The sequence below is a fragment of the Phocoena sinus genome, chromosome 2, assembly GCF_008692025.1.
Source record: "Phocoena sinus isolate mPhoSin1 chromosome 2, mPhoSin1.pri, whole genome shotgun sequence".
Lineage (NCBI taxonomy): Eukaryota > Metazoa > Chordata > Mammalia > Artiodactyla > Phocoenidae > Phocoena > Phocoena sinus.
Genome location: NC_045764.1, coordinates 83,363,484 through 83,388,524, shown reverse-complemented (window position 1 = coordinate 83,388,524; position 25,041 = coordinate 83,363,484). Strand labels below are relative to the sequence as shown.

The 25,041-nt window shown below is 41.3% G+C and overlaps 1 protein-coding gene across 1 annotated transcript in view; it reads left to right on the top strand.

Moving 5' to 3' along the window:
* Positions 1-25,041, top strand: part of GLDN (gliomedin) — a 68,153-nt gene that overhangs the window by 11,841 nt on the left and 31,271 nt on the right. Inside the window, exon 2 of the mRNA XM_032624851.1 lies at positions 18,030-18,081. Within this exon, the coding sequence (XP_032480742.1) occupies positions 18,030-18,081 (52 nt within the window). The remainder of the gene's footprint in view (positions 1-18,029; positions 18,082-25,041) is intronic.

The window sequence follows — 25,041 nt, the reverse complement described above, 5'->3', positions numbered from 1 at the left end:
TCAAGTAGGGCCTTGCAGGCTGTTGTGAAGACATTGGCCTTTATGGGGAGTCTTTGGAGGATTTTAGGCAGAGGAGTGATATGATCTGACCTGCCTTTTCAAAGGATCACTATGATGGGACTAGACTCTCTGTGTGGGAAGGGTGGGCAGTGGTAGCAGGGAGGCCATTTATTTAGCTACTGCAGTGAAAAAAGACAGTGGCTGAGGCCAGGGTGGTAACAGTAGAATGATAAATGGACAGTGTCTAGATATGTCTGATGTCCCGCTGATGGAATTTGCTGACAGCTTGAATATGGGGGGGGGATAAAAGGAGTTCAGTGACTTCAGGGTTAGTGGCCAAGCAGTGGAAAGATAGAATTGCCATTAATGAGATAGAAGAACTGCAGATGGAATAATTTTGAGGGGAATATCAGGAGTTCAGTTTGGGGTATGTTGACATTGAGATTTCTGTTAGATGTTCAAGTGAAGATATTGAAGAGGCAACTGAATACCAGCGTCTGGGAGGGAAGGAATTCCAGTTGGAGGTATACCCAGGAAATAGTGGAGATGCTGAGCATGATTATACTCATGACCTGGACACAGGGGGTTTCTAACCAAGAGTCTATCTACTTCTTATTAAACCCAGATTATTTTACTTAAAACTCTTGTATAAACAACAAATTATATTAATTAACTATATTGCAAGCTTTTTGTACCCAGAGATTGTCTTACCTTTTATAAACATAGGGCCCAACTTATCAAGTATTTGTTAATGAATAAATAGGTACTTCTAAGTCGTCAGAAATACCTTGGAAAGAAGTTTAAAAGAAATCTTTCAGGGATTAGGTAATATGTAAGTCAGTATAACAGATGCTAAGCGCCTGTTCCAGGCAGTGTGGGTGCACACTGTGGTGATAGGAAAAACAAGAAAGGAGCCCTCAGGGAACTCATCAGCTAGTGGGAGGGGGAAATCCTCAAGCACATATCACAGAACAAAGGATAGTAAGACCCTAAGAGAAGTAAGAATAAAATCCAATGGGCAATCAAGAGAGGTTTCAAGAAGAAGGTGGCATTTGAGCTGAAACTTGGGAGATGGGCAGGGCTTCAGAAAGGGAAAAAGGCCCTTGAACGGCAGGTGGTTCATTTTAGGTGGAGCATGATAGAGGGAGATGTAAGCAATGTCTGAAGTCCTGGCCTTCATTCTTGAAAATTATTTTGAGTATAGAATTGAGAATGTTTCCCTTTTAGTACTTGAAAGATGTCACCCCACTATCTTCTCACTTGCCTGTTTGCAATGAGAAGCCTGCTGTTCTTGTCTTTGTTCCTCTCTGTGGGTTGTGTCTTTTCTTCCTCTGGCTGCTCCTAAGATTTACCCTTTACTGAATGTTTTAAGCAGTTTTATTATTATATGTCTCTGTGTCATTTTCTTCATGTTTCTTTTGCTTGTGTTTTGCTGAGCTTATTGGAAATGTGGGTTTATAGTTCTCATTAAAATTGGGAAATTTTCTGCCATTATTTCTTCAGATATTTTTCTGCCCACCCTGCCAGCCAGGGACTCTAATTACACATGTATTGGGCTACTTTAAGTTTTTCCACAGCTCACTGATGACCTGTTTGCTTTTTAAGTCTTTTTTCTCCATGTGTTCCATTTTGTCTAGTTTCTATTGTTATGTCTTCAAATTCATTAATCTTTCTTCTGCTCTTAGTCCCACTCAGTGTACTTTTCACCTCAGACATTCTAACTTTCATTTCTATAAATTTGAATTGGGTGTTTTTAAATATTTTTTAAATTTCTATTTAACATGTTCAGTCTTGCCTCTAGCTTCTTTTTTTTTTTTGCGGTACACAGTCCTCTCACTGTTGTGGCCTCTCCAGTTGCGGAGCACAGGCTCCGGATGCGCAGGCTCAGTGGCCATGGCTCACGGGCCCAGCTGCTCCGTGGCATGTGGGATCTTCCCGGACCGGAGCACGACGAACCCGTGTCCCCTGCACTGGCAGGTGGACTCTCAACCACTGCACCACCAGGGAAGCCTGCCTCTAGCTTCTTGAATGTTCTCTTTCCTGCTGAGGAATGAAGAATTCATTCATTCACAGCTTACTGTGTGGAAAGCTATTGGCTATGTGTTGAGGTTATAAAAATAAACAAGATATATACTTCCCTTCCCCGAAGTGCTTACAATTAGTGGGGAACAAACAAGTAACCAGGCGATGACAAGAGTGCCCTGATGGGAGAAGTGAGGGATGCTATGGGAGAGATAAGAACATCTCCAGCCTGAGATGGGGAAGAAAGACTTTTGGGAAAGCGACATCAGAGCTACAGCTAGAATGACATACGAAGTGTGAGAATGACTAGGAGTTTTGCAACTTTTTTTCTGATTGTTAATGTTTCCATTATAATAACTTGGAAAATACAGAAAGATATAAAAACTCTAATTTTAAAAGTGGTTTGCATGTCAATAAGTTAACAAAGCATGGTGACTTATGGAGAAATTACCCTGTGATCCTTTCTGTTTTTTTTTTTTTTTAATTGCTTAAAAATCATCAGGAGAAGAACAAAAAGAGCCCCACCTCGTTAGTCAGGACTCTGTTCTCAAGATCTGAGTTCATAGGGAGTTTTCTGGGAGAGGAAAACAGAGAGAGAGAGAGAGAGAGAGAGAGACTGCAGGAACTGAAAGACGCTGGAACAAGCCCTTGTTTTTGATGGTACAGGGTAGAACTTCTCAAAGTGTGGGTGGGGGTCATCTTCATCAAAGAGACCTGGGAGCATCTGTTTAAAAATGCTGATGTCTGGGCTACATTCTGGGTCTGCTGAGTCAGAATCAGTGGAGGTTGAGTCTGGAAATCTGTATGTAGATTACACTCTAGGTGATTCTAATACATCCTAAATTGGAGAATCATTGGCCAGATCAGGTAGGAGAAGATATTAGAGGCTTGGTAGTTTGATATTTAAAAGAGGAGGGCCCAGGAGAGGGTTCAAGATGGCAGCATAGGAAAATCCTGAACTCACCTCCACCCACAGACACAATAAATCTACAACTACATACGGAATAATTCCCTCTAAAAAGGAAATGAAAACTGGATGAACAGAGTCTCCAGAACAAAAGGTAAAAGGACAACATCAAGGCGAACAAGAGAAACAGAAATATGGTCATGCCAAGGAAAAAAACCACACCCTAGCCATGGAAATCCACAATCGGGAAGGATCACAAAGGCAGAGTTTTTTCTGAGGAGCAAGGGATTTGAGCTCCACATGAGGCACCCCAGCCCTTAGATCATGCACAGGAGAGATGAGCACCCAAAACACCTGGTTTTGAAAACCAGCAGGAAATATGTCCAGGAAAATTATGGAACTCCAGAGAACAGAAAACTACGGCTTAAAGAGCTCATGCACAGACTCACTCAACCTGAAAATCAGTGCAAAAACACCAGATTAAAAGTGCCTGGACCATAGGTGAGGGGGACCCACTTACTAATCTTGAAGTATCTGCCAAAGAGGCAGGAACCAGTTGGGACACTGCCCTGGGACTGAGACACTGACGAGAGCCATTTTTGTGATCTCAGGCTGCCTTGCTAATACTGGCACTGGAGGGCACCATTTCGGAAATCTCTATATAACCTGTTAGCATCAATGGGCATGCCCCACCAAGAGCCCTGCCTACCCCTGTGCCTTGGCCAGGCCTTACAGCCAGCTGTGCAATAACTCATCCACCAGTGCGTGGAAGCCACCGTGGCAGCCACACAGCCATTTCAAGGGCTAGCCCCACCCACCAGCATACAACAGCCACCACAACCAGGCTGCACAACCATTCATGGGGCCAGCTCCACCCACCAATGTACCGCAGGAGTAGCTACAACCTGGACACAACAGGAGGGCACATACAGCCCACATAGGGGACACCCCTGATTACTGGCACTGGTGGCCAGGTGGGATTGCACTTCTGAGCCTCACAGGACATCTCCTACATAAGACCACTTCTTCAAGACTGGGAAAGGTAGCTGATACATAGAAACAAACACAGAAAATTAGGCAGAATGAGGAGACAGAGGAATATGTTCCAATTAAAAGAACAAGGCAAAACCTCAAAATAGGAACTAAGTGAAATGGAGATAAGCAATATACCTGATCAAGTGTTCATAATAATGATCATAAAGATGCTCACTGAACTCAGGAGAAGAATGGACAAATGCAGTGAGAATTTCACAAAAAGATAGAATATATAAGAAAATACCAAACAGAAGTTGTAAATGAATTGAAAAAAATCCACTAGAGGGCTTCAACTGCAGATTGGATGAGGTAGAAGAAGAAATCAGTGAACTGGAGACAAAGCAATGGAACTCACCCAAACAGAGCAGCAAAATGAAAAATATAATTTAAAAAAATGAAGAATACCCTAAGAGAACTTTGGGACAACATCAAGTGGAATAACATTTGCATTATAGGGGTTCCAAAAGGAGAAGAGAGAGAGAAAAGGCCAGAATAATTATTTGAAGAAATTGTGGCTGAAAACTTTCCTAATCTGGGGAAGGAAACAGACGTTCAAGACCAGGGAGCCTAGAGAGTTCCAAATAAGATGAACCCAAAGAGACACACACTAAGATACATTATGATTAAAATGGTAAAAGTTAAGGATAAAGAGAGAATCTTAAAATCAGCAAGGGAAAAACAACTTGTTACATACAAGAAGAACCCCATATGACTATCAGCAGATTTTTCAGCATAAACCTTATTGGCCAGAAGGGAGTGGCATAACATATTCAAAGTGTTGAAAGGAAAAAGCTTCCAATCAAGAATTCTCTACCAAGCAAGGTGATCATTCAGAATTGAAGGAAAAATTGAGTTTTCCAGTTAAGCAAAAGCTAAAGACATTCACCACTACTAAACTGGCTCTATAAGAAATATTAAAGGGACTTCTTTAAGCTGAAAAAATGGCACTAATTAATTATATGAAAACATATGAAAGTAAAAGATTTCACTGGAAAAAGTATTATATAGAGCTGGTGGATAATCACCTATAAAGCAACCAGGAATGTTAAAAAAACAAAAGTAGTAAAATTAACTACAATTAAAATAATTAGTTAAGGGATACATAAAATTAAAAGATTTAAAATGTCTCATCACAAGTATAAAATGTGGAGGGGTGTAAAAATATAAAGTTTTGGAATGTGTTCACATTTAAGTTGCTACCAACTTGGAACAGACTGCTATTTACATAGGATGTTGTATGTGAACCTCATAGTAACCACAGGGGAAAAACTTATAGTAAATACCCAAAAGAAAATGAGAAATGAATTGAAATATACCGCTAAAGAAAACCACCAAAACACAAGGATAGAAAGAGAAGAAGAAAGGAACAAATAGGAACCACAAAAACAGCCAGAAAACAATTAACAAAATGGCAATAAGTAAATACCTATCAATAATTACTTTAAATGTAGATGGAATAAATTTTCCAATCAAAAGACAAAGTAGCTGAATGGATTAAAACAAACAAACAAACAAGACTCATCTATATACTGCCTACAAGAGACTCACTTCAGAAGTAAGTACACACACACACTACTCTATTTAAAAAGGATAATCAACAAGGACCTACTGTATAGCACAGGGAACTCTGCTCAATGTTATGTGGCAGCCTGGATGGGAGAGGAGTCTGGGGGAGAATGGATATGTGTATGTGTATGTCTGAGTTGCTTTGCTGTGCATCTGAAACTATCACAACATTATTAATTGGCTACACTCCAGTATAAAATAAAAAGTTAAAAAAAAGTGCAACAAAAAAATAAGAAGAAGAGGTAAGTTTTTTGCAAAAAAAAAAAAAACAGAAGAAGAAGTAAGTACACACACAGACCAAAGGTGAAGGATGGAAAAAATATATTCTATGTAAATGGAAAAGAAAAGAAAGCTGGAGTAGATATACTCATATCAGACAAAATAGGCATTAAACAAAGACTGTAATAAAAGACAAAGAAGGGCATTAGATAATGATAAAGGGGTCAATCCAGTAAGAAGATGTAACATTTATAAATGTATATGCACCCAACAGAGGAGCACCAAGATATATAAAGCAAATAGTAATGGACTTAAAGGGAGAAATTAAAAGCAATATAATAATAGTAGGGAACTATAACACCCCATTTACATCAATGGATAAACCATACAGAAATAAAATCAATAAGGAAACAGCAGACTTAAATGACACATTAAACCAGATGTATTTTATTTTTTAACATCTTTATTGGAGTATAATTGCTTCACAGTATTGTGCTAGTTTATGCTGTACAGCAAAGTGAATCAGCCACACGCACACATACATCCCCATATCTCCTCCCTCGTGTGTCTCCCTCCCACCCTCCCTATCCCACCCCTCTAGGTGGTCACAAAGCACCGAGCTGATCTCCCTGTGCCATGCAGCTGCCTCCCACCAGCTATCCACTTCACATTTTAGACTAGATGTATTTTAATACAATAGATGCAGAAAAAGCATTTGTCAAAATTCAACATACATTAATGATAAAAACTCTCAACAAAGTAGGTATAAAAGGAACATACCTCAGCATAATAAAGGCCATATATGACAGACCCACAACTAACATCACACTCAACAACAAAAAGCTGAAAACTTTTCCTCTAAGATCATAAACAAGACAAGGATGCCCACTCTAACATAGTATTGGAAGTTCTAGCCATAGAAACTTGGCAAGAAAAATTAATAAAAGGTATACAAATAGGAAAGGAAGAAGTAAAAACTGTCACTATTTCCAGATGACATGATAATATACATAGAAAACCCTAGACTCTATCAAAAAGTTGTTGGAACTAATAAATGAATTCAGAACAGTAGCAGGATACCAAATCAATATATAAAAATCTGTGGTGGGAATTCCCTGGCAGTCCAGTGGTTAGGATTCTGCGCTTCCACCGCAGGAGGCCCAGGTTCGATCCCTGGTCAGGAAACTAAGATCCCTCAGAGCTGCTTGGTGTGGGCAAAAAAAATTAAAAAATTAAAAAATCTGTGACATATCTATACACTAAGAACAAACTATCAGAAAGAGAAATTAAGAAAACAAACCCATTAGCAATGCAAACCCAAATCAAAAAGAAGAAAATACCTAGGAATAAAATTAACCAAGGAGGGGCTTCCCTGGTGGTGCAGTGGTTTAGAATCTGCCTGCCAATGCAGGGGACATGGGTTCGAGCCCTGGTCCAGGAAGATCCCACATGCCGTGGAGCAGCTAAGCCCATGTACCACAACTACTGAGCCTGCGCTCTAGAGCCCGTGAGCCACAACTACTGAAGCCCGTGCACTTAGAGCCCGTGCTCCTCAACAAGAGAAGCCACCGCAATGAGAAGCCTGCACACCACAACGAAGAGTAGCCCCCACTTGCCACAACTAGAGAAAGCCTGTGTGCAGCAACAAAGACCCAACACAACCAAAAATAAATATAAATAAAATAAATAAATTTATATTAAAAAAATTAACCAAGGAGGTAAAAGACCTATATGTTGAAAACTACAAGACATTAATGAAAGAAATTGAAGGAGTCATAAATAAGTGGAAAGATATTCTGTGCTCATGGATTGCAATAATTAATATTGTTAAAGTGTCCAAACTATCCAAAGCAATCTACAGATTCAACGCAATCACTATCAAAATGTCAATGGCAAATTTCACAGAACTTAAACAAATAATTCTAAAATTTGTACAGAACGACAAAAGACCCTGAATAGCCAAAATAATCTTGATAAAGAAGAACAAAGCTGGGGAAGTATCACATTCCCTGATTTCAAACTATACTATACTATACTATACTATACTGATACTGGCACAAAAACTGACACATAGATCAGTGGAACAGAATTAAGAACTAACAAATTAACCTACACATATATGGACAATTAATATATGACAAAGGAGCAGTAGAGAACATACAATGGAGAAAGACAGTCTCTTCAGTAAATATTGTTGTGAAAACTGGACAGCCATATGCCAAAAAAAAAAAAAGGAAAAAAGAAACTAGACCACTATCTTACACCATACACAAAAATTAACTCAAAATAGATTAAAGACTTGAAAGAAAGACCTGAAACCGTAACGATTACTAGAAGAAAACATAGGCAGTAACCTGATTGACATCAGTCTTAGCTATGTTTTTGTGGCTCTTACTCCAAAGGCAAGGGAAACAAAAGCAAAAATAAACAAATGAGACCAAATCAAACTAAAAAGCTTCTGCACAGCAAAGGGAACAATCAACAAAACAAAGAACAATCTACTGAGTGGTAGAAGTTATTTGCAAATCATATATCCAATAAGGGGTTATTTTCCAAAATATATTTAAAAACTCCTACATCAACAACAACAAAAACCTGATTCAGGAAATGGACAGAGGATCTGAATAGACATTTTTCCAAAGAAGATATAGAGAAGGCCAACAGGCACATGAAAAAAATGTTCAACATCACTAGTTATCAGGGAAATACAAATCAAAACCACAATGAGATATCACCTCACACCTGTTAGAATGGCTATTATTGAAAATACAGGTAATAACAAATATTGGGGAGGATGTGGAGAAAAGGGAACCCTTATGCACTATTGGTGGGACTGTAAATTGGTGCAGCCACTATGGAAATTAGTATGGAGATTCCTCAAAAAATTAAAAATATAACTACCATATGACCCAGCTATTCCGCTTCTGGGTATTTACCCGAAGAACACAAAAGCACTAATTTGAAAAGATATATGCACCCCTTTGTTCACTGCAGCATTATTTACAATAGCCAAGATATGGAAACAACCTAAGTGCCCATTGATGAATGAATGGATAAAGAAGATGGAATGGAATACTATTCAGCCATAAAACATAATGTAGTCATGCCATTTGTGACAACATAGATGGACCTTGAGAGTATTATACTAAGTGAAATTAGATGGAGAAAGACAGATACCATATGATTTCACTCAAGTGTGAAATCTTAAACAAAAAACCCAAGAAACAAAATAAAACAAACTCATAGATACAGAGAAGAGATTAGTGATTACCAGAGGCGAAGGAGGTTGGAGGGTTGGGTGAAAGTAGTCAACTGTGTGTTGATGGATGGTAACTAGACTTATGGTAGTCTACTCTACTGTATACAGATGTTGAACTATAATACTGTACACCTGAAACACAAGTTTTTAAAAGGAAGAATTAGTTGAATTGTAGGACACTAAGTAAATAAATAAATAAGCGGGACCCAACCCTGGGACAGGTTGCATCCCTAACATCAGGGAGGGGGCTGCAGGTGTTTGATTACGGTGAGGATGAATTTTTTTTCATATGTTTATTGGTGATTTGAAATCATTGTGGGAGATTTTTCATGTTTTAACTCATTTTTTAATTTGTTTTAAAAAATTTTTTTCTTACTAATCTACAAATACCTTTTATATAGAAAAGCTATTTGCTTTTAGTGTATTACACATGTTGCAATATTTTTCCCTTAGTAATGATTATAACATTTATTGAGAACCTAAAACTTGCCAGGCACTATGCTAAGAGCTTTACATATGTGTGTCAAAAAAGTCCTTATCCTAGTAACAACCCTCTGAGGTAGTTGCTATTATTATCATTATTATGATTATTCCCATTTTACAGACAGGTCGCTGAGGCTTAGAGAGCATCCTGCTCAAGGACACAGAGCCAGTGAGTGAAGGAATTGGCACTCAGATCAGACTTAGCTGTATCTGACTCCCAAAACTCATGTTCTTTACACCACACCGTTCAGCCCTGGGTGTTATCTTTTAATTTTGTTTGCTGGGGGTTTTTTTGGTGGGGAGTATTTAAAATTTTCCATTTTCATGTAGTCAAATCTATAAAGTCCTTCATTTGTGGGTTCTTCTTTTGCTTTTATGCTTAAAATGTTCTTTCCTACTTCAAGTCTCAAGATCAAATAGTTACCAATATTTTCTCATAGTTACATATAATTTCACTTGAAAGCTGTTCCATTACATTTGCATGTGTTTAAAATACACAGAGATAGAGCTTTTACCCTTTAAGAAACAACTGGCCAGAATAAATTGTACAATTGCTGGGCTTGAAAATAGGCAATTCAATACAAAACAACTTCTTAAAGTTGGATTTGAACTTAGTAACTTGATTTTTAGCTGCTACTTTTTCTTATGACTGGGGGAGAACTGTGTCAGGATGAGATGCAGTATAAGTAGATAAAACATCATGTTGTCTCCATGTTTGGGTCTATCTCCGACCTGGAGGAAGAAAGGTGTGAGCACAGGAGATAGTGGGAGAAGGCGTTCTGAGCCTCCTCTGAGAGTGGCCCATCACTCCTGGTTCTGGAGCCGGGTCAGCATGTTAGCGTGAGGAGTCCAGGCTGTCAGCAGCTCCCAACTAAGCAGGCGACAGGAGGAAATGCAAAAGGACAGGCCATTCCTGAGAGGCAGCTGCTTGAACTGCAGACAGGACAAGACTGAGAACTGGGGCTTGCTGGCACCTGAGGGGCTCCTGGTGGGAGAAGGGAATGGTTTAGGAAGAGAGTTATAATACCAATCGAGGCTTATATTTAATGGGTTAGGGCAATTATCAATTTATATCTGGCTATTTCTATAAATCCTACTCTGTTTTACATTTCAAAACTAGTAATCAGGCTTTGATTAAAATAGTATGAATTGACGATTTTTTAAAAAGCAGAATCAGCTGATTTACATTCAAATCATGAGAAATCATGTTTATGTAACACTAGTATGAACACCAAAAAGTTGTTTTTATAAGGACTCCTTCATTTACTCCTCACAGCCACTCCCTGGGGTAAGTATTGCCATGAGTCCTGTTTTGTCAAGGGGCTGGGGAGCTAGTAGGGGATCCTGCTCAGCCAGCAAGAAGCAAGTCACTCATCTCCCCCATCAGGTCAGACCTAAAGAAGGCCTCCAAGCACACCTGGGGAAGGAATTGCTCCTTCAGGGACTTCTGTCATGCATTTTTAGGTGTCCCCAGGGTTAATAAATGTCACAGGGCTGTTCCCTCAGGCCCTGATCTGAGCTGAAAGTAATCTTGCCAGAGACATTGGGTGAGGGCATTTGCTGGAACTGCCCCTTCCAACTGGGATTGCTGAGGAGGCCTGGGCCCAGCCTGAGCTGCTTCAGCTTCTGTGACTCCCCAGCCTTTGTGTGCAAGAGGGCTGGCCAAGGCTGTGGGTGGACTCTAAAGCAATACATGTTAACTGTTTGTTCAGCATTTTATTAGAGAATCCAGGCAACTACTGAGGCAGGGTGAGAAAGAGGGCGATGGGAGGCCGCACCGTCACTAGCAATTCAGTTCAGCCCTTGTAAGCTACTCAGGAAAATAAATGCCTTAGGGACAAGTAGTCTGAGACCCCTGCTCCTTGGAGGGCAGGCTGGTCTTCACCTCCATTCTGATCTACTTAGCAAAGCAGGAAGAGCTGGGGAATACCATGTTTTCCCTATGGCATTGCATTTTCATTGATGTTTGAGACTCCTTTTCATTCAGCACCCCAGTCTCTACCTGGCCAACTCAGCCCTAACCAGGTATTTCTACTCAAGACAGCATGAAGTGTTTCTGTTATTTTCTGTTAGCCATGTATCAGGGATCCTATAGGATAACCCTAGCATCTCCAAGCTCCTATTTTCTAAGGATTAGTGGAGTGTTTGCCAAAAAGGTTATCTTAAGCAAACGGGCACAAAGAGAAACAGGTAACCACATGCTAGATGTTCGGTTCCCATATACTGCTGGTCAAAAAAGGAATAATATCTTTGGTTGAAGAGCACATTCCCCTCCCAATTGATTGAGTAGTCAATGATGAAGTATTTATTGAATATCTACTATGTGCTCAATGCCTTTCTAATGCTGGCAAATGGACCAGATTAGTGAATGCGGTGTACAGGAAGAGTACGTCCCTACCAATAGGAGCCCATCTGGTTGAGGAGCCCGAAAAAACATGACAGAGCGTGCCAGCAAGCAGCCATGTGGTGATGCTGCTGGGCTGTAAAGGGGGCAGTTAGTGGGAATGGGTGTCTTTGGGGAAGACTCGTTAGGATTTAGCTGGGCTCCGAGGATACCAGTTTCAACTGACAAGAGCACTCGGCCCCAGGCCATTAGTGTGGGATGGCCAGGGTTTGTTCACTTGCGACAAATGCCTAGACCTTTGGCTGATCTTCCTGTGGGGCTGCAGGAAGAAGGTCGTGCCTCAGTATTTCACCCCGTACATAGCAAACCCCACCTTCCTGTTGGGGTTTGCAGATTGTCATCACCACGTCTTGGTCCCAGTGTGAATTCCTGCCTTTCAGAGGGATGAGTCCAGGGTAGCTCACCGCAGCTTCAGACCCCATGAGGGATTCCGCCAATACCTGTGATCTAACCCTGCAGCAGCTGGGCCACCACATTCATAGCTCAATGTTTTCTAAAGGATCATTTGCGTACACAAAATAACAGCAATTTGCATAATTAAGGAGCACCATAAAGGGTATTCAGTTGTCTAAGAAAATGGAATTTAAGTTACAAAATAGGTCAGATCTGAAAGGTGACTTGGAATTTAAACAGTGTTCCCCCCAGCAAACCAGAACCTGTACTTGGGGAACTTCAGAGAAGCCATGACAGGACACATATTTTAGCAGTACATAAACTGGTGATGACAGGCAGGTTTGCTCCCTTACTTTTTCGTGAATCAGTCCTGAGAGTAAAAGGTGAGAGGAAGGGAGTTCAAGAGGGAGGCCAGCCAACCACCTGAGGTTTTGTGTTCTGATCATCAGTGGCAGCAGACAGCATTTAGCTCTATTCATTCTGATGAGAAACACTTTTGATTAAACCTTTCTCTTTTGCACAGAAGAGATTTCTTGAAGTTGATGCATAATCAACTGGTAAAAATCTAATATCTTGTTCACATTCAAAGTAAACTAAAGCAAAAATTCGCATTTCCTGTTGAATTTCAGACAATTCCTTTTGCAAAGGCTAAATGGTATGAAAAAGTAGATACGGAGGAAAAACAGGACTCTATTCTGGAACCAGCTAGGGGAGGCTGGGCCAGCTACTTCACTTGCTTTCTTTGGACCTCAGCTTTCTTATCCCTCCTCCCCTGACTCTAGGTCTCCAGGTGTCCCTCCCCACTTCCTCCCCTGATTCCTCCTGGGAGCAGAGTTTGAAATCATCTATCTAGTCCAACCCTCTCATTTTACAGATAAGTTAACCCAGACTAGCTTCATTCTATTTGTTTTTTTATTTGGAGGGTTGGCAATTTATGTGGGAAAAAGAAAAATCTTATGACTAATGAACAATTTGAAACTCACTAGACAACTGTTCTAGTTCATTCTACGTTCATTTGTCTAGAAGCAACAGAGATCTGTCCAAGTTATTCCAAGTGATGGGGGTTATTGTGAAGGCATGATATTTGGATTCCCGGGAAAGCTGGATCATTAGACCCATCTTTTGGCTTCATATAATGCTTGCATGCTCTCTTCTCTCTCTCTGAATTATTAAAAGCATAGCAAAATAAAATTCACCCATAATCCCAACGTATCTTTTAAAACAATACAAACTAAGAAATGAAAATCCCCCTTTTATCTCCTAGTCTCAGTCTCCAGGAGAAAAAAAAATCTGTTAATGGTTTGGTTCATGAGCCTTCCAACTTTTCTCTGTGCTTATCCAGACATATCTAAATATTCTTTTTCAACCAAAAAGTTGTATTGTGTTATGTGGCTTGGGCTGCACCTTGCTTTTATCACTTAACAGTATGCCAAGGCCATCTTTCCAGATTAGTACATATAGATCTACTTCATTCTTTCTCATCTGTTTAACAAGTGCCTTACTGATGAACATTTAGATTTTTTGCATGCCTTTGCCATCACAATGTTGCAATAAGCATTCTTGCCCAGATATCCTTGTATAAGCTTCCTGCAAGTGAGATTCCCAGTTCATAGCATTTTCTTTCTCATAGAGGCTGCCAAATTAGTCCCATCTATTTTTAGTTTGAATTAGAGCCAGCTCAAGCCATCTGATGCCAGATTAGCAAGAAGTCCATTACTTTTCTTCAGAGGCCCCTTCCTTGCCCATGAATTTCCTAAGATCCCATGAGTCCTACTGATCCAGTGAGACCAGTTCTGTATCCAGAGAGAAAACTGGAAGGTCTGGTCAGGCCACTAATGGGACCCATTTTGGTAGTCTTTTCTCCCATTGCTGCCATATGTTGTCAAAGCTGAAAACAAGTCCCCATGCCTTATAAGGCATGGCAAAGACCAGTGATGATGGCCAGTGTGATTGGAGCAGAGCAATGGGGGAGAGCAGGGGGAGATGGCCTCGAGAAGGGGCAGGGCCACGTCCTGGATGGGTCCTGCCTGACACCCCCAGGACAATGAGCTCTAAGGCCTCTTCCAGCTTCACCATTCTCAAATCCTAAATCAAGATCTAGGAAGCCTTGTATACCAAATATGACTCCTTAATTTGACAAGCTAGATTTTGTGACTTTCAATTTTGACTTTTCTTATTTTCTTCCAAACTCTTAATCATTATTATCAGGGAAAAAAAAAAAAGTTTCTGATTTTCTTATGGCCATACCTTTTCATACCATGTTTTACCTTGGTACAATCTTATATAGACCATGTTTGTTAAAAGAATATTCCCGAGTGAAGATTAACACAATTTACTGGTAAATATCTAAATTAACTTTTAGCATATAAATGAAGCCAAAAGATCAGGGAATGAAAACTCCTTCTTCCTCATTTTTTATAGAAGCTGTGCCAACTGCAGACCAGTGATGAGCATAAAAGAGAGAAAGGTTAATTTTCCCTATTGATGCTTCTGTTGTTTCTAACTACTCCTTCTGCTGTGATCCCCCAGGCAACAAATGAAGCATTGTGAAGCCTCTAATGGTCCTCTCAATGGACAATTATACATTTTTTAAGATGATAAATTTTGTAGTGCAGCTGATTGCATTAATTTATGAGCATGACTAAACACAGTGAATCGAAATTTCTTCTGGTTACGTTAAGATACTCATCAGAGCCATAATAGAAAGTGCAGTAAACCTGGAATCAGGAAACCTGGAGCTGAGCCTGTCTTTTCCAAGAGCAAGCTGTGTGACCGAATAAATGACCTCACCTCGCTAAGCCTCTCTGTTGCTATCTGTACCAAAGGGAGAGTTTCACGGCCCAATATACTTCAGCTCAGGGAGTGGTTGTGGCTGGGAGGGAAGGGTGTGTTTTGGGAGGGGCACCTGGGATGCTCTAAAGCCTTGCTTAGCTGAAGGTGGTGTATACATGTTTGTTTTATTATTCATCTTTAAACTGTTGGCACACCTTTCATATTTTTGTGACATGTATGATATATTTCACAATAAATTTCTAAAGCAGTTAGTAAGCACCTGCTGACACACTTCACAAAAAGTAAATACCGTACAAGTTTCCCTCTGGATCTCCTAGCAAACAAAATAAACCTAGGTAGAAGACAAAACAAATTTTCCCTTCAAACCAAAACATGTTCTTTTTACAAAGAGTTTAATTGAGAGAGAAATCAGCGAAAATTTTGAATAAAACAGAAGGGCCAATCATGCTTAGTATAGCTCCCTCTGACCCTGGCTCTCTATTGCTCCTTACTTGAGGAGGGGTTTTTAGGTTTCAGTTCTCCTTCGTAAGTTTCTCTCCAGAAATATTCTAGAAAGTCAAAGACAAAGAGAGAATCTGGAAAGCAGCAAGAGAGAAGCATAAAGTAGCATTTTCGTATGTACTACTTTTTTTATATAAATGAAAAGACACTATACATACTGCTCTGTACCTTGTATTTTTTCGTTTATCTTGGAGATCTTTCAATATCAGCTTTATGGATTTAAATTTACTCTTTTTCACAGTATTTCCTTATGTGAATATGCTACAATTTCTCTAACCAGACCTCACTGATAATTATTTAGGTTGTTTCTAGTTTTTGCTTTTGCCCACGTTTTTGCAACAAAAAGTACATCTTTGTACTTATATCTTCTCATGCATATATGAGTGTATCTGTAGAATAAATCTCAAAGTGTAATTGATGAGTCAAAATGTAGATCCATTTAAATTTTAGTAGATATTGTCAAAATGCCATCCAAAGAGGCAGTATCCCTTTACATTTCCATCAGCACAATATGAGAGTGCTACTTTCCTGACACCCTTGTGAGAAGTGCTCTGTTATTCTTTTTATTAGCAAACCTAAGAAGTAAAAATAGTATTTCATAATTTGATGTTTTTCTTCAACTGTAAGTGAAGATAAGGCACTATTTTTTTTTCTTTGAACTTTCTGCCTGGTTCCAATGCCCATTTTCCTTTGTTTTTGTTTTTTTCCCTTTACTTATTGCTTTGTAACAGCTCTTTATATACAAGCCCTTTGCAATTATTTTTCTAAGTTTGTGTTTCTCCTTTGTTATTGTTTGTAGTATTTTACCTCTTGTAGAAATTTTTAATTATTAGACAGTTGAATTTATCACATTTTTCCTATATATAGCATGAGGGTTGTTTCTTTCTTAGAAAAGTCTTTCCTACTCTAATACCATTATAAATATTTTTCCCAAGGTTTCCTTCAGTATTTTCACTAGTTTGTTTTTAACTTTTAATTTTTTGATTAATGGGGCTCACTTAACTTGTTTAGTGTAAGGAGTGAAATAGGGATCCATCTTTTTAATTTTTCCCCACATTTCTATCCATCTGTCTCAACTCCATTTTCCAACTAATAATGTTTCTTTCCACAGTTTTGAAATGCCACATTATTTGGGTCTAAAAATTGCTCTATGTATAAATTTTAAATTCTTGGATGGTAAATTGATAAATTAACTAAGTCATTCCAGGCATATCCAAGGAACCATCAAAACAGTAGCATAAATAGAGTTTGCTTATCATATGCCGGGCCCTGTTGTAAGAGTATTGCATGTATTCACTCATTTATCCACATAACCATGCTTTAAGTAAGGTAGGTACTGTTAACTCCATTTACAGACAAGGACACTGCAGCACAGAGAGGTTAAGTAATTTTCCCAAGGTCACACTGCTTGTGAATGGCAAAGCCATGATTAGAACACAAGCAGTTTGACTTCAGGATTCATGCCTCTATCTGCACTCTCTGCTGCCTCCACAAAACAGAAAACACTTTTGTGTGTGCTTCCTACATGCCAGGCACTGTTCTAAGAGCTTCACATACAACTTCACTAAAGCTTCACAACAATCCTAAGAGGTAAGTACTACAAATATCCCCATTTTACAGATGAGCAAACTGAGGCAGAGTGGAACTATAGAACAGAAAGGGAGGGGGGAATGGTGTGAGCTGAGGCCGGAGAAGGAGGAATTTTGCTGTATCTTCAGAGCAGCAAGGAGTCACAAAAGTGTTTGAAGCAGGACTGACCTGATCAGATTTGGGTTTTGTGAAGCTCATTAGCAGCAGCGTGGAAAATGCATGGGGGGAGGAGTGTAAAGTGGTGTGTGGGAACCAGGTGTCAGGATGGTACCACAATGCAGTGACCATGTATTCCAGGTGGCCATCCAGTGGCAAGTAGGCAGTGTCCACATGGCATGAGAATCACTCCTCTAAGGGCAGTTTCCACATGCCAGACATGGAGCTGCCTAACCCTCAAGACAACTACTCATATAATCTACAATTTCAGAGGAAACCAAAGTGTCAAGGAGTTAAGTACCTCACCCGTACTCACTCAGATAGTTAAGTGTTTGCTTCTGACTGCTAAGCTCACCAGCCCTCTTTATTCAGACCCACAGATTGAGCCCTTCAGACACTGTGGGGGCCAGCCTGGCTGTAGATTTGGTGATTCCTTCCCCATCCTCGGCCTTCTCAGAGTTTGGTAGAAATCAAGGAGATTCTGTTGACAATGTTGATAGATGAGCTGCAGGTATAAAAAAAATCTTTAGATCTTTTAAGGGTTTCTTTTCAGTTTTAGGTTAACTTTTCCTCGGACTTCTACATATTCTCCTGAAGTTATTTTGTTAATCTTTATCATTGCTTTCTGCTTGTCTGAATAAAGGGCAAGTTCAGGGTCCACTGCCTACCATACCGCTATTAATGGTTCTCTCTTCCTGCAGATCCGAGTGATGGTGGACCTGTGCAACAGCACCAGGGGTATCTGCCTGACAGGTAGGCTGGCCGAGCACTGACCAAGAGCAGCTTACACGGGAAATACATATGCTGGCCAAAGGGCTGGGGCAGAATGAACACCTAGGAACTCCTTAGGTTATAAAAGTATATGTTGGTTTACTTGTACACCAGATGTTTTCAATGGGCTGAAAATCAATAGTAATATAATTTTGAAAAATAATAATATTTTTGGTATTGCCACAGAAATACAGCCATGGAAAATAACTAGGTCTTGGGTAATTAGAAATATGTGGTACCCTGAACTGAGGTCATTGATGTTTTCCTTATTTCCATTAGTTTTTTAAATGGGAAAAGAAAGGAAAAAGACCTCGCTAAATAGTAGAGAGCTCTTACCAGAAGTAATTATTTCCCTATATCATACATACAACTTGAATGGGAAGCTCTAGATGCAAACCGCTAATTAGTTAAGAAAATACTTTTTATGAAGAGTGCTTTGTGTGGTGCCTACTATGTGCTGGGTGGGACTGGAGGTTGGTCATACTCTGTCCCCCTCCACGCAGTGAATCAAGGACAAGTAGAAAGGAGGGAGGGAATTAACCTCAAGGCACATCAAGCCTTAGGACCTGGAATGGCTGGTGGATGGGGCAGGGGAAGAGCACAGTGGTCTTTTTTCTTGTTTTCTTTTGGCTGCTCAAGGTCTTAATTCCCTGACCAGAGATTGAACCCACACCCCCTGCAGTGGAAGCACAGTCTTAACCACTGGACTGCCAGGGAAGTCCCAGGGGAATGGTCTTGATGTGATTATTCCAGAGTCTGAGAGAGACCAGCCTCTTGTCTCAGGGCAGGGACGCCTGCCTCCTGCCCTTCAGAAGCTCATGTGGAGAGCACCTGTGCTGGCCAATGGGCCAGGGACAGAATGAATACCTAGAAACCCTTTAGGTTATGAAAATACATGTTGGTTTGCTTTTACCATATGTTTTTACTGGGCTAAAAACCAATTATAATGTAATTATGAAAAATAATAATATTTTCAATATGGCCATGGAAAATAACTTGATCTTGGGTAATTAGAAATGTGTGGTATCTTGAACTGAGGCCAGTCACCCGATTCATCACCCTCTGCCCCGGCCAGGCACTAACCAGGCCCAAGGATGGGCCTACGGTGCCTGATTTCAGACACTGCATTCCTGCCTCTGAGAAGGGGGTGTAGCATTCTGAGGAAACAGAGGGAAATTATTTTTGCATTAAATGTGTGTTATGGAGAGGTCCACATCCAGAGGGCAGAGTGGGAAGACCCTGAGCTCACTCCCTCCCATGGACACACCGAAACTACAATTACTTACAGAACAACCATCTCTGAGAACCACCTGAAGACTAGCAGAACAGATTTTCTAAACTAAGAATAGAAAGCAAAGGACGCAGTGAGACAGGCAGGAGTGGCAGAGACACAGTCTAGTCCAACCCACACCCCCAGTGCAGCAACCCACACACAGGAGGGACGTCACAGCCACAGAGATTCCCCCTGAGGAGCAAGGGCTACAAGCCCCACATCAGGCTCCCCAGCCTGGGAGACCTGTACTGGGAAGACAAGCCCCCATAATGCCTGGCTTTGTAAACCAGTAAGATTTACGTTTAGGCGAGTGGAAGGGCTGTGGGAGACTGAGACTCTCCTGAGGGGCTTTCACACACATTCATTCACTCTGACTCCCAGTACAGAGGCAGCAGCTTGAAAGTGCTTGGGTCACATGAGAAGGAGACTCACTGATGAATTTTAAGGCGTGTGCTGGAGGGGCAGGGTTCTGGGGATGGAAGCACTGGCAGGCACCATTTCTGTCACTGTCCATCAACCTGACTAACACTGTGTGCCCCACCCTGACTTTCCCCTGAGGACCCACTCCAGCTGGTCCCTCCAAAACACTTTCTGCCTTGCCCCAACAGCTGGGCAGCCCTGGCTGGCACCAGCATCCCTCCAAAGTGGCTCCCACTCCAGGGGGCCAGCCCCACACCACAGAGCACCCACAATAGTCCCAGACTGGCCTCGAAGTCAGTTGCACTGAGGCCAGTCCCGTGCATCAGCATGCCCACAGCAGTGCTCTGGTGACCAGGGGGGATTGCCCCACTGAGCCCCACAGGACACCTTTCACGTAAGGCCACTCTTGCAAGACTAGGAGATTTAGCCAACATCCCTAATACACAGAAACAAACACAGAGAGTTAGGCAAAATAAAGAGACAAAGGCATACCTTCCAAATGAAAAAACAAGACAAAACATCAGAAAAGGAACTAAATTAAACAGAGATAAGCAATTTATAAGATAAAGAGTTCGGAGTAATAGTCATAAAGATAACCACTGACTCTAGAGAACAATGGACGAACTCAGTGAGAATTTCAACAAAGAGAAAGAAAATATAAAGAAGAACCAATCAGAACTGAAGGATACAATAATTGAAATGAAAAATACACTAGAATGAATCAATAACAGATTAGAGGATGCAGAACAGATCCGCAATCTGGAAGACAGAATAGTGAAAATCACCTAATCAAAACAGTGAAAAGAAAAAGAATTTTAAACAATGAGATAATTTAAGGGACCTCTGGGTCAAGCATACTAACATTTGAATTACAGGGGTCCCATAAGAAGAAGAGAGAGAGAGAGAAAGGGACAGAAAACCTACTTGAAGAAATAATATCTGAAAACTTCCCTAACTTGGCAAAGGAAATAGACATCCAAGTCCAGGAAGCACAGGGAATCCCCAAAAAGATGAACCCAAAGAGGCCCACACCAAGACACATTATAATTAAAATGTCAAAAGTTAAAGAATCTTATAAGCAGCAGCAAAAAAACTAGTTATGTACAAGGAAACCCCCATAAGACTATCAGCTGATTTTTCAGCAGAAACTTCATAGCCAGAAGGAACCCCTATGTTCATTGCAGCATTATTTACAATATCCAAAATATGAAAGCAACTTAAGTGCCCATTGATAGATGAATGGCTAAAGAAGATGTGGTATATATATACAATGGAATACTACTCAGCCACTAAAAAAGAATGAGGGCTTCCCTGGTGGCTCAGTGGTTGAGAGTCCACCTGCCGATGCAGGGGACACGGGTTCATGCCCCGGTCCAGGAAGATCCCACATGCCACAGAGCGGCTGGGCCCATGAACCATGGCCACTGAGCCTGCGCATCCTGAGCCTGTGCTCCGCAACAGGAGAGACCACAACAGTGAGAGGCCCATGTACCACAAAAAAAAAAAAAAAAAAGAATGAAATTTTGCCATTTGCAGCAAAATGGATGAACCCAGAGGGTAATATGCTAAGTGAAATAAGTCTGACAGAGAAAGACAAATATTGTATGATTTCACTTATATGTGGAAACTAGAAAACAAAACAAATGAACAAACATAAAACAGAAACAGACTCACAGATATAGAGAACAAACAGGGAGGAAAGGGGGGTTAGGGGGTAAGTGAAATAAGTGAGGGAGATTAAGGGGTACAAAATTCCAGTTATAAAATAAATGAGTCATGGGGATGTAGTGTCCAGCATAGGGAATATAGTCAATATTATTGCAGTAAGTTTGTACTGTGACAAATTACTAGACTTTTGGTGATCAATTTATAATGTATATTAATGTTGAATCACTATGTAGTGTACCTGAAACTAACATAATATTGTAGGTCAACTCTGCTTCAATTTAAAAAAGAAAGAAAAAATCCTTTTACGGAGTAAATGCACAGCTCTCATGGACTTTAAAGATAAACACAAGACTTTGAAGCCATCTGAAGCTTGTGTTGGACCTCCTCAGTCTATGGCCGCAGGCTCTGGGGAGGTCCTGCTCACTTCACAGCGCACAGTGTGTGTGCAGTTGTAAGAAACCTCTTCTGCAATATTCTCCCCAGTACCTCTCGTTACCTGCTGTGTGTTAGGAGCTCAACTCTGGTTGAGTCTGTTGAATGACTAAACCTGTGATTTATGTAAGTGATTAATAGGAGTGGTGGGCTGGTAAGAAAGATGCTTCTCTGAGGAACTCTGTGTCCAAGTCTGACTCTTGTTCGCTTAGTTCAGCCTCAGAGAGAAAAGCCATAATCCTGTGGCTTCTTAGAAAATGCTAATTGAGTTACTCAAGTCACATTTCAGCCCTCACAGAAAATTAAATATCTTCAGAACAGCTTGATCCTTTATTCTGAAACCCTTGTGGCTTAAGCACCTTTCTTCCATCTCCGGGAGTCCCTTTTCAGCGTTCCCGTGTGTGACAGTAATGAGCGCTAGAGAAATGCTCAAATGGATGGAATTACAGGCACAAAAGCCCTGTTGAGAGGCACAGGAAAAGCCTCTTTCTTTCTGATTTTTATAGTGGTAGAATGAGAGCCAAGCTGTTCAGTGAATGTGGGCTGGAGCTATTGAGACCACTTAGGAGAGACTGGCGGGATCGCATCTATGCTGGAAATGGGTTGAGGAGGTTATTCTTTGGCACCTAAAAATGCTTTTCAAATGCCAGCCCCTTCATTTTTCATGATAGCTTGAAATTGGGCCTCCTTTTACACAGAAAGCCCTTCAATTAAAACTTAGGTGTGAAAAGTGCAAGTTGAAAGGCAAGGAGGTACCTAGGGATAGGCCAAGCTGCCTGGATTGGGGGCGGGGAGGTGACAGGACCCAGGACTGAATTGGGGAACTTCGGGGAGAGGGGCAGAGAGCCTTGGTCCAGAACTCCCAGAAAATGCCTTCAGGAAGGATTGCCAGGGCAGACCCTGGGCTTGGGGCCTAAGAACAAGATCTAGCTCCACACTAGATTCATCTTTTAAAAAGCAGGTGCATGTGACTTGAGGCTAGTCCAGCTGTGACCATGAAACCCCATTCCTGTCCCTTTCCCAGGACTCAGCTGTGGTTGCTCTGGGGACAAAGACAGATGCCGTGTAGTTTTGTGCAGCTGGTGATATCTCAGGTGAATAGTGAGGGCACTTCACTAGCTAGAGTAGTCTGGAGTTTTTGCTAGTGCAGAGTTTGTCAAATAACATGTGGTTTTCTGGATGCATCTTACCCCTGAGCCCAGGTTTCCTTGGGACCCCAGAAGCATATCTTCTGGAAGAGCAGATATCTTGAAGAAGGCAGGTCTTGGGTAATTCTTCACCTCCAGTGGCCTCCATGTAGGGGCTTGTTGGAAAATCTCTAAACCATAATATTGCTGAACTGCTTGTTGCAACAGAGTTGCTTGAAATCCACAGTGCCCATTCTCCTTGCAGCCACGAGACTCCAACCCAGGGATAACACTTCTTATCCTATTTCCAGGCAGACATCAATAGTGGATCATAGTTGCTGCCGAGCATGGCCTCAGGTCTCAGGTCATTCTTTTCTGGTGTTGCAGAAAGTTGTACTAATTGATTAGAATTGGCACTTGAAATAAAAGCTATTTGCTGGAACTTCCCTCGTGGTCCAGTGGTAAAGAATCCGCCTTCCAATGCAGGGGACCGGGTTCGATTCTTGGTCAGGGAACTAAGATGCCACGGGGCAACTAAGTCCACGCACCACAACTACTGAGCTCACACGCCTCAACTAGAGAGCCCGCGTGCTGCAAACTACAGAACCCACGCACTCTGGAACCCACCCGCCACGACTACAGAGCCCACACGCCCTGGAGCCTGCGCACCATAGCTAAAGAAGAGAAAACCCGCACGCCACAACTAGAGAGAGAAAACCCACACGCCACAACTAGAGAGAAGCCCATGCACCGCAACAAAGAGCCCGCGTGCCGCAACTAAGACCCAACGCGGCGAAAAAAAATGAAATTAAAAACAAAAAAACGTATTTGCCATCCCTACTGTACTCATTTTTAAGGTTGCCATGGTCATAATCCAAAGTTGAAATGCACCAAATAAATGAGATTGGACCAAAGCTTCAGTTTAATGGGGACATGTGAGGAAAGATACATACTTTCCCACATCAGGTGCCCTGGGACTGGCAGAATAGCTGGCAGCAGGGGTGGTTGCAGAGGATGGACCAGCACACAGAGGGTGGGAACTGAGGCCTCAAAGCTGTAGACAGTTCAACCTTTGGTAAACAAATGGATAGGCCATTCTCGGAACAGCTAGTGTAGCTGATGATGTTCTCACTCAACTGGCCTCACTGAGCAAACTAGCAAGTTGTTTTAGTGTTGGTGGATTCGAGCTCCAAATGTGGATTCGGGCTTGGACCCTGTCAGGCCATCCCTTAAGGAAAGCCAAGCATGCCTGCCTCCCAAGGGAAAGAGGGGATCACCCCCACTCTGGCCAGAGCTCCTCTCTGGCACTGACGCTGTGGCTGGCATGAATCCTGAGCCCCAGGGAGTCCTTGCTGGGAGCAGGAGTAGGAAAGAGTCAAGACTACAGACCTCGGAGGTGTTCCAGGCCTGGAAATATCAGGTTTATGAAGTTGCATCTTTCACTAGCTCTTCCTATGGCAGCAGAACCAGGCCTTTCTTTTCTTTTTTTTTTAACATCATTATTGGAGTATAATTGCTTTACAAAGTTGTGTTAGTTTCTGCTGTATAACAAAGTGAATCAGCTATACGTATACATATATCCCCATATATTCTCCCTGTTGCGTCTCCCTCCCACCCTCCCTATCCCACCCCTCTAGGTGGTCACAAAGCACCGAAGTGATCTCCCTGTGCTTTGCAGCTGCTTCCAACTAGCTGTCTATTTTACACTTGGTTGTGTATATATGTCAGTGCTACTCTGTCACTTCGTCCCAGCTTGCCCTTCCCCCTCCCCATGTCCTCAAGTCCATTCTCTACGTCTACATCTTTATTTCTGTCCTGCCCCTAGGTTCGTCAGAACCATTTTTTTTTAGATTCCATATATATGTGTTAGCATACGGTATTTGTTTTTCTTTCTGACTTAATAACTTCACTCTATATGGCATACTCTAGGCACATCCACCTCACTACAAATAACTCAATTTCACTTATTTTTGTGGCTGAGTAATATTCCATTGTATATATACATGCCACATCTTCTTTATC